Here is a 15,437-nt window from a genome sequence, read left to right on the forward strand (position 1 = left end):
TTGCAGGGGCTGGAGAGCCCTGTTACAGTGTTGTAATACTGTTACAGTGTTACAATCCTGTTACAGTGGATGATGGATTCAAAGAAAACTGTGAGCAGCAAATCCACTGTGCACTAGTGCCCATTCCCAGCTCATGTTTTTTCTAGAAAGCACGGTGAGATGCAGAAGGACGGGAGTCATAGGGAAGGCACAGGAATACATACAACAGGTTTTGCTTCTTTGTTTGTTTGCTTTTAAAGAGGAAATTAGATTGTTTGGAGCTTGTTGGAGGGATGTACAGAGCTTTTCACTTCCCCTTTGTCAGTACTTATCAATGATACAGGTTGTCCAACCTTAAAAGCTGATGGCAGCCTTGAGTTTGAGTCCTGTAAGTGGTCAAACACCACTAAAATGTAACAGTGGCTAGCACTTTGCTGCTCCAGGTCCATCTGCCTGAATGACGGAGACAGATTTCCCTGCTGGCTTATGGAAAATCATTCCTCCTGAACGGATTGCTGGGCACAGAGGAAGCCATAGAGGCACTGTACTGGCACAAGTTTATGAGGAGCAAGCTTCCCATGACCCCATCCAACAGCTTGCTCTGATGTGCATTCTGTGGCTTACCAGACACCTGGAAGAGGCAGGCAGAGACCCCCACATCATTGGAGATGGTGCACTCGTAGCTCCCGCTGGTCTCCCGGCTGACACTGTCCACCTTGAGCTCCGAGTAGTCCTGCTGCTCGGCCAGGGGCTGCGCCAGGAGGCTCCCGTTGAAGCGCCAGACGGAGGTGGCCACCTTCATGGGGCTGCCCTTGAGCATGGTGCAGCGCAGGGTGACGCTGTGCCCCATGCCCTGCCGTACGTCCTGGAAGGCCGGCTCCACCACAGGGGGGACTGGAGACCCAACAGATCAACAGACAGGGATGGCATCAGGGAACAGTTGCCCCACCCAGCATGGTCACCCCGACCACCTCTGACAAGACAGGCACCTATGATTTCCAAGGAGTTGAAGCCAGGATCCATCACATCGAAAGCATCAGTCGTCTGACATTCCCTTCTGACTGGGCTGGGGCCACATTCCACCTCCCTCCCACTTATGAGGTAGGGGTAACCTTTAGCAAGTACTCATCCCACACTGAGCACTTCTTGGAGGAGCTACCAAGCTCTGCCCTCTCATGTGAGAAGTGCAACGCCAGCAGCTGTATCACTGCTTGGATTCAATCCTCAGATCTAATCAGAATGACTGGTCCTCTTATACAGCATTAAATTCACCCCCTGAGCAAGCAGGAAAGTTCCCAAGCAGCCATTTCTTCGCGTCAGTGTTTGGCAGGGTTATCAAGGACACTGTGTTTAGATGGAGAGATCTACACTGGCTCTCCCCACAGATCTGAAAGGGTTTTGGTGGGCCTCTCCCAAATATATCAGTACAACACATCACAGATGGTCTATGGGGACTCTGGGTTCTATTTTTATCTCTGGCAACAATTCCCTGATGTTGGGAGGTAAGTCAGATCTATCCAAGCCAGCTTCTCTGCCAGTAGTGTGAGAATGGGAACGGTGATGTGTGCTCACGGCCTTAGCAAAGGGAGACTACTAAGTCTTTTGCACTTCTTCAGCCCTTGTAAAAATTTCTGGGGACCTCATGATTTGGGCATGGTTGAGGCACAGCAAGGAGAAAGCCTGATTGGCATTGTTTAGGTTATTCCTTATTTAATGCAATGAGAGAGGACTTAAATCTTCACTGTCTCTGATCGTCATGTTTCACTTGCAATAAACTCTTAATTAAAACATTACAGTGTGGAGATAACCAGAAGCTGTCCATCTAAAATGAGAAAAGCTTCCTGAACACAAAACAGCTGAATGTAAAAGAGGGAGAACTGATTTACGGGAGCTTCAGCACAACTACAACTGACCTTCTCCAGGTTCAAAGCAGGCACTCTTCCACAGACACTTTCTATGCCCTACGGATTGACAGAGCATCTGCCTCCTCTAAAGGTCCACAGAGTTGCCAAGCACAGTGAGGCCCAAAAACCTGCAACACTCAGCATCTGCAGTGCCACAGACACAGGTCCACCATCAACCACGGGTCACTCAGCATCCCTGCTGCCCTGAACAGAGCTAGGCTGAGAAGGGCTCCAGCATACCAGTCTCCTCCCATAGCCTGACCCCAGCAACAGCCAACAGCTCTGTGACACTACTGCACTACTGACACCTCTATCTTCACCACAGATAAAGGTGGTGCATACACTGTCCCACAGGTGGGCATGCAGTGTCCCATCCCCAGGGGGCACAAATGCATCTGTGGGTATCCTGTGTACAGTCATCCTCACCACCCCCTTGGCAGCCTTTGTTTGACATACCTGATTGTCTTCACAGTACATTGTTCTCAACTCAAGTCTCTGGGCCCTTTGCTACATTTAGGTGGATTTAAAGCAGCCCTTGCCTGAGCTGAGGCTGCCGTGCTGAGTTGCATGGTCAGCTCATTACGGATGGCTTTCCTGGGGATGTGTCTCTGCGAGTGCTTCAAGTGCTGACTTGCCTTTGGCTCACATGTCTTCCACCTCACAGTGAGAATAATGTGAGAAATTGTTTGATTAGACCCAGTGCCATGCATGTGTCATCTCCATCCCTAGCTGCTATCCCATTTCTTCAGTCACATCTGATCCTTAATTGAAGCCAGTGGGGTCTCACATGATAATCTGGGCCAGCTGGTGATGTAGGGAAAAAACAAGAAAAAGGGGAGAGAAGAGAAAAAAGAAGGCTCGAAAAAATGGCACAGCCACTTCAGACATACTCAGAGCAGTCTGTCTCATGAGGAAGAGAGGGAAGGGTGGGACAGCAGCTTCCCTCACTGCATAGAGCTGTGCCTAGTATGGGGCTGGAACAGAGGAAAAGGTCTGAAACTGGACAAAGTGCCACCTGCAAGGATGTGGGCTCCATGGAAAGTGCCCTCCTGAGCCTCACTGCGAGAGTGTCTGGGGCTGGTAAAGGGTCACAGAGAAACAGGGTTGGGATGCTCCAGAGGCTTCCTTAGGTCACTAGAATAGCAGGGCAGCCAAGGATGCTAAAGATATTTAATCTTCTTCAGTTGGAAAATGAAATTTACTTGATTTGCACTTGGACAGACTTCGGGACTATGTTACCATCTTGCAAAGGGAATCTTTGTCTATCAATGAAATATTGATTACATTTTCTCCTCTTGTCTTTGGCACTAGGAAACACCCAATGAGCATTAACTCTGCAGGTAGTCCTGGAGCTCCTGCATTTTCTGGAGAGAGCGCTGAAGCAGGTTATCCCATCACTACAAAGTATAGAGAATTAAACCAGGGGTCAGTTATGCTCCAAGGTTCCCAATGGATATGAAAACAAAGAAGGTCAACAGCAATTACAGAGCCAGACATCAGCTATGGCCTCCGATGCCTACTGGGGAGTTCACACTTGTTCAAGGAGGTTATACACAAAAGGCAGACTCAGCACAAAAGCAGGGATTCAGTCCGTAAAACCTCACCGCTAACAACACAGCCTTTTCTGTTTCTGTTCTTTTTCCCTGGCTTAAAGGCAAAAGAAAGCTTGTTTAAATGAGCTGGTGCTCCTACTCCCCACAACTAGGAACTGAACAGCTCCAGTTCACCTGAGATGGGGGGCTGTCTTGGAGGAGAGACCTGTGATATGAGCCCTACACAGACACCTTTAGGGAGCTGCAGAAAGGATAATGATTTTCAAGGTGCCTCTTACACTCACAGGGAAGCAGTATTCCTGCTGGCTATAACGAAGTTGTATTTGGCTATACTGGCTTGCTAAGCCGCTATGATGCTCTTTAAGTTTTTAGCCCAGTTCCAAAGGTGACCCCTATTCCAGAGGCTCGTCAAATGTCTTTCTGTATCTCCCTTGAAATCCAGCACCTGTATCAGAAGTGCTGTTTTAAGCAGCCTCCACACTGCAGGCAGCAAGATGCTATTGCTATGCTTCCAGAAGGTAAAAAAAACCTCTGTGCACATAGAGAGTTTCAGGATCCCCTGGCAAGAAACGCAGCAAACAAATACAGACAATTACTCTTCTCTCTCAGCACACAGCCTAACTCTAGAAGAGCTGGCTGGCAAGAGCATGAAAGCGGTAAAGAGGCAATATTGAAGTGAGAGTCCTCCACCATCCTTGTTAAGATGTGGCTTCTGCGAAACACAAGGCAGGGTGGCCTGCCTTTGCAGCAGAATGAGCTGGTTAGGAGCAATTCCAGTCAGCCAAACACAGGCAACCTTCTCCAAAGTGCCAGGCAGCCTAAAGCAAAGCTGGGCTGCAGGACGCTCCTTGCTGTGAGCCAGAGCAGATGCTCTGCACTGAAGGGCTGCTAAGTTAACACTGCTCACAGTGATGAAGGGCAGCAGTGAGGGAAGTAAAACAGTGAAATGTCAAGCACCAAGGAGTGTTGCTTTGTGTCCCAATAACCTCTTATTTTCTTAGTTTCACTGAAAGTAACCAGAACAGAAATGCTTACCCTGCTAGGTGAGTGAGAAGTGCACTGCCTTCTCACAGTTTAGAGTTATGGTCTGTTTTAGTTTTAGCGTTTAGAAAGGGTAAAACTCAGCTAGGGCTCTTTCTTACAAGAGCCAAAGAGCTCAATGGAGAGACCACAGTCTCTCCTTTCATTGTCACTGTGCTGTCCTGCTTGGGCATAGCTCAGCAAGGGATACTTGGCCCTTGCAATGCTGCCAGATTGCTGCAGGTTCCCATCAAATTCAGATGCCTCCAGAAGGCAGAGATATTTCTTTCACCAGTGATGAAGTCATAACAACCCAGGACAGAAGAGATGCACTTAGAAGCTTTTTACTTGTGGGGTAAATAGAGAAAAAAATAATTCCCTAAATTAGAAACTGGCAATGTTGTCATGAGGCTGCTGAATACAGTATGGGTGAAAGGTAAAGAAAGGCTCCTATTGGAGTGGACTCAGGCACAGAAATCAGTGACAAGCTTAAAGACAAACCAGCATCTGCAGAACAAGGGAGCATTAAGTGAACAGACCTCACACAAATCGTTCAGGCAATAATTGAGAAGGTTGAACATCCTAGACACCACAGGACAACATTACTACCCAAGACACATGAAAACTCTGCTTCCCGACTGCAGTTTGGTAACTATGAATAGAATAACCTGATCAAATCTCAAATGCTGGCTTGTTTTGGAAAGGTTGTTAGAGCTTGGGAGTTCTCTCATAATCTGCTTTCTGACTCACAAGCAGCCTTGTCCCCCATGTAGCCATGTACAGCTGACAACAGCCATCCCTGTGGGTGGTGAGTTGCCAGTATTGTACCTCTAGTGTGTGCAGTTGCCATGGGCTGCTACATTCTTATTTTGCTACAGGAATTTACTTCCCACAGTACTTCCTCTGCTGCGAAGAGCACCACAGCACAGCAATGTCATGGGGAAAAGAAGAGGCACGAAGAGAAAGATGCCCTAATCAAGGTCACACAGACACAGATCAGACAAAAGCAGTGCAGGAGTCCTGTGTCCAGGATACTTTCCATATTGGGACCCATAACCTGGTCCTTCCATTCTTAGCCCAGTCTTCCTCATCTGTGAGAAACATCCTCTCCTGTATCCTCCAGAACCAGTCTTTAAATTTTTATTTAAATCTAGACAGTGCAATATGTAACACAAGTGATGAAAATAGCAAGCTGTGCTAGATTAGAAAGCTGTTTAATTTCAGCAGCTCTCATCCCACCCTACTGACTGACTACCTCAAAGCTTAGGCATGCATCAAAGCACCAGTGAGACTCCTGACTTTGATCTTCACCATGTCCCTTGGTGAGACCCAACTGACCACACATTTGTAGGATTAACATTGCAAACAACACACAGATAACCTGGCATGAAAGACTGCATATAGTGGTTAGTTACAATTTTTGGCTGTGTCTTGTTATCCGAAGAAGCTAATGCCAACAGGAAGTAATTTCTCTCTCTAGACAGCAAATCAGCACAGGCAGCTATTTGAACCTTATGAGACCCATATGAATCTATCCAGCATCCATGTAATTTCTTATAGGTATCCTTTTGCAGTCATACTGGATGCAGTCTTCCCTAATCTTCTCTAGACAATCAAAGAAACCTCAGCAAAGGATGCCTCCCTTTTCCAACCTCCAGTCCCATAACCTGGGGTCATAAAGATATCACGGACAGCAAAAATACTGCAACCCTTTTCTCACCGCAGGTAGAAAACTCCATGGTTTGAGCTCAATGAGAGACCAGAACTCTCTACCCAAACAAGAGGGAAGCTCTTTTATTGTCACAAGGCTGGGAGATCACAGCTGAGCAATTGTGTTCCTTACAACTGTACCTACACCCCACACCACAGGAAAACACATTAGGCACCAACAGTTTTCCATGTGGAGACAAATATCCCACCCATATTTTCAAGCCCAGTCTCATATGCTTGTTTAATATATAGTTGAGTAGTTAGAAGAAGAGAGATCCAGGAAGGCTTGCTCAACCTGTTTCAGCTAAAAGCCAAATCTCATTATTTTATCTTATATGACTTTTGCTTTTGCACTTCAGTCTCTCCACGTATGAAGAGATAAAGCTTGTGGTTTTTGTGTAGTGCTTGAAAGCCAAGTTGCAAATATTGTTATTTTGAAGAAAACAAATTTATTTGAGTACATTTTCTGCCAGACAAGTGAGTGTAGGGTCTGGAAAGGCAGGGCTCAGAGAATGCTTGGTTCTGTGCTAGTTGACTGCTTTTAAAAGAAGAGCAAATGAAATGTATTCACTACTAGCTTTTCTGCTTTCCTCTTCCCTGAACTTTGCAAGCCAATTAGCTCAACCAGTCTTCACCTATTAATAAAGAGGGATTTACGAAAGGATTTCCTCTTCAGCATGATGAATTGTGCTGATTAATACGTGAGACCCTTTGCTTGCTTTACAGAGTGCTTTGAAGAATGTCCATCCTGGGTGGGAATTTCCAGACCTTTAGCCTCACAGATATGCCTCCTCAAAAAAAGATCTGTCCCAGGCATGCTGGAATGCCACTCAGACTCACTGCCCAATTAATTCACGCTAAAAAGACACTACAAAGACAAGTATTCTTTTTTAGTGTGAAGACACCTAATTCCCATGCCACACTTACCTTCTAGTGCCTCGTTTTAAAACAGGATGCTCCCCGAATTGAAACAGATAACTAGAAAAAGGTGGTGCATGTACAGAAAACACACACACACATTTATATGTGAAATGCATGCTGCTAAGCCTTCCTCCACCCACATACCACCCAATCAGCAAAGTGGTTCACAGGAGAAATACAGAGGGTGAGAGTGGACATTTCAGAACTAATAACTTCAAATACTGCCAGACCAATGGCATAACCCCAAACTTAGATATATTTTTTTTCACACACTAATGTGAAAATATTTTCTCTAGCTCACAACCAAGTTTGCTAATTATAACATGGTGAAGCAGCATGACGGCCAGGGTGGATCTGCCCACCCGTCACTCTCCTGCCCACCCACACAGCCACAAGAGGGGAGCCCTCCCATGTGTAGCAGTGTCAGACCGCCAACGCTTCCCTCAGGTTCTGCCTGCAAGGTAACAAGGTGTCACCTCACACCCATGCATCTGTTATTACATGCCTGTGTTTAACAGACTGGGCTGGCAGTGACATGCTGCTCCCAACAGTATATAAATAGTTTAGATGCAAACATTTACTAACAGCCAACCAATGATACTGTCTCCCCAAAAGCATCCTATATGCATTAACTTTTGCAAAGAAACAGTTATTTTACTATTCAATAATTCATAGGTGAGCTACTCAGCTGGGCAGTTCTGGGAATAAAGCAACTCACTGCTAGTGCAAACTAAGGAAGAAGAAAAAAAACAAAACCAAAATCAACCCCAGAAAAAAGAATAATGAAGTTCTTCCAAAGCAAAGAATCTACATCTTTCCTCTTACTTCAGAGTTTATCACTAATTTTTCTTACCTAATTCCTAATTCCCTTGCTGTAGTTTAAGGCTATTGCAAGTCCTTCCCATAGGTGTTTTCATGCCCTAGTAATGAACTCTGTACTATCCCCACGGTGTAAAGAGGAAAAACAGCCAATCTATGAAGTTTGCCATCCTTGTATAGGCCTTCCACATTTCTGAGAAAGATATGGAACAACTGGGAAAGGACTGATTACCTTCCCTCCCAAGGTTTGACAGCAAACCAGGTGCTAGCTGAAGCAGGACTTTAAAGCCCAAATTGATCACATTTTTCTTCATTGACACACTCATCTTAGGAATGCCACATCCCTACAAGGCTATTGAGTGAGAGGGACATCTCCAGAGGATGATTCAGATGGCAGGAATTCCTAGCTGGTATACCAGCCTCTGTCCTGCACAGGGAGCTTCAGGAGATGCCAGCCCTCACTGCTCTTCTAGATGGGATGAATGCAGAGCAAAGCAAATGCATTGAGGTGGCCAGTGCCCCCCTTCATTATGAACCTCTCCTGAACTCCCAGCGCGCCTTGTTTGATAAGTTGATCAGCAAGCTGACTCTAACACACATCTGAAACCTGGGCAGTGTATCCTGCTCTTGGACAGGAGATACCTCCTGTTCTCCAGCTGCTGTGTGCCGCAACAGAGCTCACCTGGGCAGGAAGACAGACACCAGCCTGCACATTCCCACTAGCCAACACAGCGAGAAATCTTTGGACTCCAGGAAATGTCCAATTAGTGCCACCACTAGGGCTCATGTCCAGAGTACACAGCAGCCTCCTACAAGGAATTGTCTGAATACCCCCTTGTCTCCTGGAGGCTCTCACCCTCAACCTCCTCCCCAGAGGAGCTACTGGGCAGAGGTGACTGCTGATTTTAAACATCAATCCAAGAGCTTCTGTTCCACTGCCAGCTGCTGTAACAATTCAATTACTTCCATAAATTTACACTCCTTTAATAAAATAACTGAAATTTATAAGCAGGGAGGCAGCAGGAGAAAAGTACCTCTGAGGCCTGCAATGCTGCCAGAATGGAGAAGAGCCCCTGCTTTAGAAATGCAGTAATTGTCAGGGCTGCAGGGGATCAGAGGCTTCTGCTCACAGCTGGACCACAGCATTACCTCACCTTCTGTTTTCAGTTGAAAAACTAAACTGGGACCACAAGACAATCCCTCCACACCTGCTTTCCAAACAGGCAGGCAAAGTGAGAGGCAGCACACCCAGGATCAGAAATACTGATTAAAAAATCGGACCTGCTGTAATGTTGGTGTGGTGGGATCAGAGATGGAAAGGGGAGACAGATCCAAGTCAGAAAGAATCCAGTAGGGGGAGGAAGGCCATTCAAAGCAATTAATATAATCAAATACTAACCAGCACTCCTTAATATGTTTACTTTGAAATCTTTGTTTACAGTAGTAAACAAAAAGGATGCATGGGGCACATGTAGACCAGGAAGAGTTAATTCAATGGTACACCATTTATCTACAGAATGGAAAGTGGTCAAGCTTCCCCACACAAAACAGGCTGCTCCTCAGCTTCTCCTTTAGGCCTAGCAGGGAACTTGGACCAAGGATGAAGAATTCTGCATAGAGCAACGCTCAGTTCTCCATCACTTCTCTATCTGCTACCTCAGAGTTCTGCTGCCAGTTGTTTAATATCCTGCTCTACTAACTGCCATCATTACCCCATTTTTCCATCCTTCACCCTTGATTGGTCTTGATTCATCTGAGGAAGATGACGACAATGAAAACGTAACTGTTCAGAAAGAGGCTGAAAGGATGTTCAAACTGAAAGATTTATGGCAAACGTTCATGCTCATAGATGAAACAGCTGAGGTCAACAGATATCAAAGCAATTTTTTCCATAAGAATTAATGTAACAAGGGGGGAAGTGCATACAGGAACTCAAGAAATGCATGCAATTTAAAACATGAGATCAGTATATATAGCATAGAGAAAGGAGAGGTAAGAACATTTTTTACTGTAAGCATTTTTACTGTCATTCTCTGGATGGTTACCGCTTCGTCATTGTCATCATCATTTTCAGATGAATCAAGGTAGATCAAATCAATCACGGGCAAAGGATGGAAAAATGAGGATGGGTTCAGGAGGTCTTCAGATGAAATGGCTGAGGTCTTTCAGAACAGTGACTACCTTCAAAAAGCCAGCTGCCAAACAGCCACAATCTCTGCCATCTGCACATCCTGTTTTTCTCCTCCATCTTTCAAACCATTACCTGCACACATTTAAAATGTGTGACATCCACAAGGACCTTTGCCCAACTCCTCCTCTATTAATTAATTATGAAAAAAAACTTTATCTGTCCTATTAATACTGTCATAGCTTTTATGAGCGTATCTTCATCAGATTGCTGGTTACAGAGAATCATCTCCCTGCACTTTATTTCAAAAGATGCTGCCTGCCTTAGGAGACAGCAGAGGATCTGGCAGTCCCGTTTCTTCAGGAATGGGTGATATCACCCACCTCAGAGAACAGTACAGCTACAGAGGACTTACTCCTGCACTGGAAACCTCCTGTCCTGTCTTGATGCGGGCTCTGTGTTTCCCAGAGCACACCAGCACCGCTGCTGAAGCAAGTGAAGCCCTGTAGCCTTTCCCTGCATGAGGGAGACCACTTTCCCTTCTGACAGTCACAGCTGCTGTGGGCTCCCAGAAATCACTCTTTAGGGCTCAGGGTCTCTTCTGCAGCAGAGAGCACAGAAAGGAGGCCAGTGAGAGAACTGGCAACCACTCAAGGACAGCAGCCTGCTCCTCAACCTCCCCATCTGGCTATCGGCTCTGTCCCATCTCCTCTGGACTTGGACCAGGAGAGGGAAATTTATTAATAGTCCCACTCACTGGATAAATCTGATCTGACATTCGATTTTCCATGACTGACCTCAAACTGGGCCAGTACAGCAGGAACTCTTTGGATGAGCAGCATCCCTGCAACGTGGTCATTCGCCCATCTCACACAGACGCTTCTCTGCGTTGGTCGAAGAGAGCTTCAGCTGCAGCCAAGGTGATATGCAGGACAAGTGGGAAGGACACAGTCTATTCTCCCAGTTCCCGGATTTTGGTCCAACACATAAACATCTCAAGTTTGTTCCATTAGTTTTCACTATTCTCATTCTCAACACTCCTGGGGCACCAAAGTTAAGGCTGCTACGTGCCTCATTTTGACCCACTGTATCAAGATCTGAAAGTGAATCCTGGGCTGAGTCAATACATCAGCAACCATCACACTGCACACTGCAACACAACATCCTGCTCCTTCCACCCTCTCCATAATAAATAATAATGCCTCCCAGAATCAGCTATCCCTGGCAAAAAAACAAAAACAAAAACAAAACATTTAAAACCAGTTTCAGCAACATTCAACAACACTACAAACTGTAGTGGGCAGGAAGTAAATACAATTCTGCCTACAGTTTTGGAAAGAACCTGTGTGGACTTAAATCTGGAAATATTTGTGGCTAAATCTGTGATACAACCCAGAGAAGATGGAAAGACAGGCTATATCTGTTTGTAAGACTCTAGCTAGGTCTACGTGACCTAATCTGATCTGAGTTCATCGGTGCAAAAATGGCAGACTAACAACAGATCATAAAAATCTTAAAAACGACACAGAAAGTAGCAAAAGATTGGGAAAACTTCAGCCAGCCAGGCCTCTGAGGGGAAGTTTGTGGTAGCACCTTTTGAACACCAGAGGAGATAAAATTATTCTGTACCCTCCATGCATGTACTGCGTATGGAGGTACAGACATAAGACAACTTAAGCAGATGAAATCTCAGAACAAACAGCAATAAACCTTTATAGTCCTCACTGATTCCATGAAAAAACTCATGGAAGATGAATGTGGGATGCAACATTCCAAGTTAAAAATGAATTATGATTAATATAGTTTTATGGGTCCTTGGCAGACAAACCGGGTAGTGTTTGAGAAAGCAACAAGAAAAGTAACTATCTTGTCATAACATCCTCAGGCTTTGGAAAGAACCTGGCTTGCTTCCACACGACAGACTAATTGAAGATGTAATACTACTCAAATGCAGCCCACATTAAGCAGATTAAAAACACATTAACTGAAAGAGTTCAAAAAGAAATTTTAAATGGCTGCATGTACCATTGGGATCTCTCTGGTGAGAGGGAACACCTATTCTAGGAAGACATCTCTAGAAAGAACCCACATGAAGCTCTCAAACTGATGCTATTTCACATCTCCATCAAGGTCAGAGATCCGGAGAGCAGGCTGGCAAAGCCAAAGCATATCCATTATAAAGTGCCCGGTTCAGGCTGCATAGCCAACATTGCACATAACCACCTGTAGTGTCTGAATGACCTTACATCTGTTTGCAGTTGGTGTGACTGGGTGCACACTTTGGCACATCTGTGGCATGTGGCTTTGCTTCCCTCCTTCCCACAAAAAGGCAGTGAAAACTGACAATCACCATCCCTAAGCACCTGTGTCAGGATAAGAACCAACATTTCGAGAAGATACAAAATATGTAGCAGTAAACAACATGCCAAAGAGGTACCTCTTAAAGGACAATTTGGCTTGCCTGATGAAATAGTTTTTTGGTAACTTCATTCAATTTGTCCTGGATATTTACAGAACCATAGAAAATTTGGGGTGGTAGGGACCTTTAAAGGTCATAATGTAAAGGTTCTTCAAAGAAAACTGTTGAGGAAAGAATGTGTCACTCTTGCAAGGAAAGAGACAATGACTCCAAGAGGAGCCTGAGTTAATGTAACCCATTAACATCAGCTTTCAGCTTAATTCTGTAGTCCAAAGATGTCCAAATCCTTGGATGATTAAGCCAAAGCTTACTAAACATATTGTGAGATGGGCATCACATCTGCACTGGTGAGATCATTTTTGAAAGCCTGTTTAATACATGTGGCCATGCTGACAGAATGATGTTGAGAAAAAATGAGAAGAGGGCTATAAAAATAAATATAGGGCTGGAAAGCATGCTTTGTGGTGAATGGTTAAAGAGACTCTGGATTGCATACTGAACAGGCTAAGAGACGCCTTGTTCTGGTGTCTTAGACTAAATGAGGAAGAGACTGGTGATAACAAATAGCTCGTTATGTGAGAAGACAAAGGCATAAAAAGAGCTTGTAGTTGGAAACTGAAATGAGACAGGCTTAGATTAAGTGATGACAACTGAACCATGAGGGCAAAAAAACACTGGAACAACTTACTGAGCAACACACTGAATTCTCTGTCACTTCAGGGTGTGAGGAGATGCTGCCCTGAAAATGCACAAATAATCCAAGTTTACATGCACAAAGGTAAACTCTCCTTGTTCCTTGGCTCCATCAGTGATAGGAACTATGCTTGGCATATAAATAAGTCTCTTGTCCAGACAAACAGCGCAGAATGATTAGGAAGTGATTCAAAGAGCTCTTGCTTTTTTATAGTGATTGGGAAGCTGGAGTCACAGTATTTTGGATAAGCAGATTGGAGCACACAAGCTTCTCCAAAGGGTATTTAAAAAAAAAAAAAAATCCCAACACAAAACTCAACTCTTTCCTCATCTCTTTAAAATCTGTAGGTCATTTCATTTGCATTTTTTCATTTATACATGTAAGTTGGTTCCTAGAAAGTGAATCAGTATGAAAACTTACCCACTTCCATGCATAAGTTTGGACTTTTGCAGAGCCTCATTACAAGAAGCCAAAGGGGAAGAGAAGGATTTCCAAATCACAAAATCCTATTTTGAGTTGCTCTGTTTTCCTCTGATGGAGCCAACTGACACCATTTTCTTATCCCTTTAGATCCACTATAGTCTCTCCAGCAACCCATCTTAGATGGAGGGCTGCTCACTTTCCCTCAAGCCCTGTTTCTCCATTTTACAGCATGCCAGGGTATTGGCTGAAGGGCCTGTATTATGCATAAACTATGAACTGCTCAGAAAATCCCAACAGAATTAGTGCTACTAAGCTCATCTATATTGCATCAAGTTATTAGCTACTGTATTCTAGCTTGTGATTAGGACAGTGGAGTATCTCCTCTCAACCAGCACTTTGTAAGAAAAATCCCTGTTCAGTGCAAATGCTACTGTCATTCATTGTTCTCTTGACCTCAATCACAGCTGCTGTTCAGAGCCTCTGTTAGTTTTGGCACTCCAAACAATTCCTCCTGTGAAATACTTGGCTGAATTTGGCCCAGAATTGGAGCATATTTGCATGAGATTTGTAGTACTCGTTTCATCACCTGTGACAGCAGGTCACAAAAGATCAAGAATCTTATTTTTCCTTCCACTTCTTTCTAATCTGGGCCACCTGTAGAATTTGAAATCCCAGTCTCAATCCCAAACTGCCATTTTGGTCCTGCAGTAGGTTTAGGGTTCAGATAACCATGAAGGCTACAGCTGCAGGGATACTGGGACAGGAAAAGGCATGCCAAGGAGAGCACAACACTGCACCAACATTGATCTCACCACATCTTTCTTAATCTGGCCCCATGGTACGGGGGGCCTCAGGCTCTGTCTAAAACTACAATTAGTGGTAGGGTTCAGAGAATCAAAATGCCTACAGCTCCAGGGATACTGGGGCTGGAAAACCTGCATTTTCAGGAGTAAAAAAACCCCAGTCACGAGTGCTGTTCCCCAGGGCTCAGTGTTGAGGACAGCTCTGTTTAATCTTTATCGATGATCTGGACAAGGAGATTGGGGGCACCCAGTCAGTTTGCAGACACACCAATTTGGGTTGGAGTATCAATCTTCTGGAGTGTAGGAAAGCCCTGTAGCAGGATCTGGACAGGCTGGATCGATGGGCCAAGACCAATTCTATGAGGTCAACAACATGAAGTTCTGGTTCCTGCCCTTGGGTCACAACAACCCCTTGCAGCATTACAGGCTGGGGCAGAGTGGCTGGAAAGCTGCCCAGCAGAAAAGGACCTGGGAGTGCTGGTTTACAGCAGCTGAACATGAGCCACGGTCTGCCCAGGGGGCCAGGAAGGCTGATGGCATCCCAGCCTGTATCAGCACTGGTGTGGCCAGCAGGACCAGGGCAGTGATTGTCCCCCTGTACTCAGCACTGCTGAGGCCTCACCTTGAATCCAGTGCTCAGTTCTGGGCCCCTCACTACAGGAAAGACATTGAGGGGCTGGAGTGTGTCCAAAAAGGCCAACAGAGCTCATGAAAGGTCTAGAACATCAGTCCTACAAGGAGTGACTGAGGGAGCTGGGGTTGTCCAATCTGGAGAAAAGAAGGCTCAGGGGAGATCTTATCTGGAGCAATTATCTGAAAGGAAGCTGTGGAAAGATGAGGGCCAGTCTCTCCTCCAGGCATGTAGTGATAGGACAAAGATGAAATAGCCTCAAGTTGTGTCTGGGGAGGTTTGGGTTGGATATTAGGAAAAATTTCTTCACCTAAAGGGTGGTCAAGATTGGAACAGGCTACGCAAAGAAGTGGTGGAGTCACCATCCCTGAAAGTATTCCAAAAATGAGTGGATGTGGCACTTTGTGATATGGTTTAGTGGCCATGGTGGTAT

At 45.2% G+C, this 15,437-nt stretch overlaps 1 protein-coding gene across 1 annotated transcript in view; it reads right to left on the bottom strand.

The window, feature by feature from the left end:
- Positions 1-15,437, bottom strand: part of MDGA1 (MAM domain containing glycosylphosphatidylinositol anchor 1) — a 139,715-nt gene that overhangs the window by 46,694 nt on the left and 77,584 nt on the right. Inside the window, exon 9 of the mRNA XM_066180403.1 lies at positions 604-873. Coding sequence (XP_066036500.1) covers positions 604-873 — 270 coding nt within the window. The remainder of the gene's footprint in view (positions 1-603; positions 874-15,437) is intronic.

The sequence above is a fragment of the Chamaea fasciata genome, unplaced genomic scaffold, assembly GCF_029207755.1.
Source record: "Chamaea fasciata isolate MVZ Bird 193981 ecotype frontalis unplaced genomic scaffold, bChaFas1.0.hap1 SCAF_3, whole genome shotgun sequence".
NCBI lineage: Eukaryota > Metazoa > Chordata > Aves > Passeriformes > Sylviidae > Chamaea > Chamaea fasciata.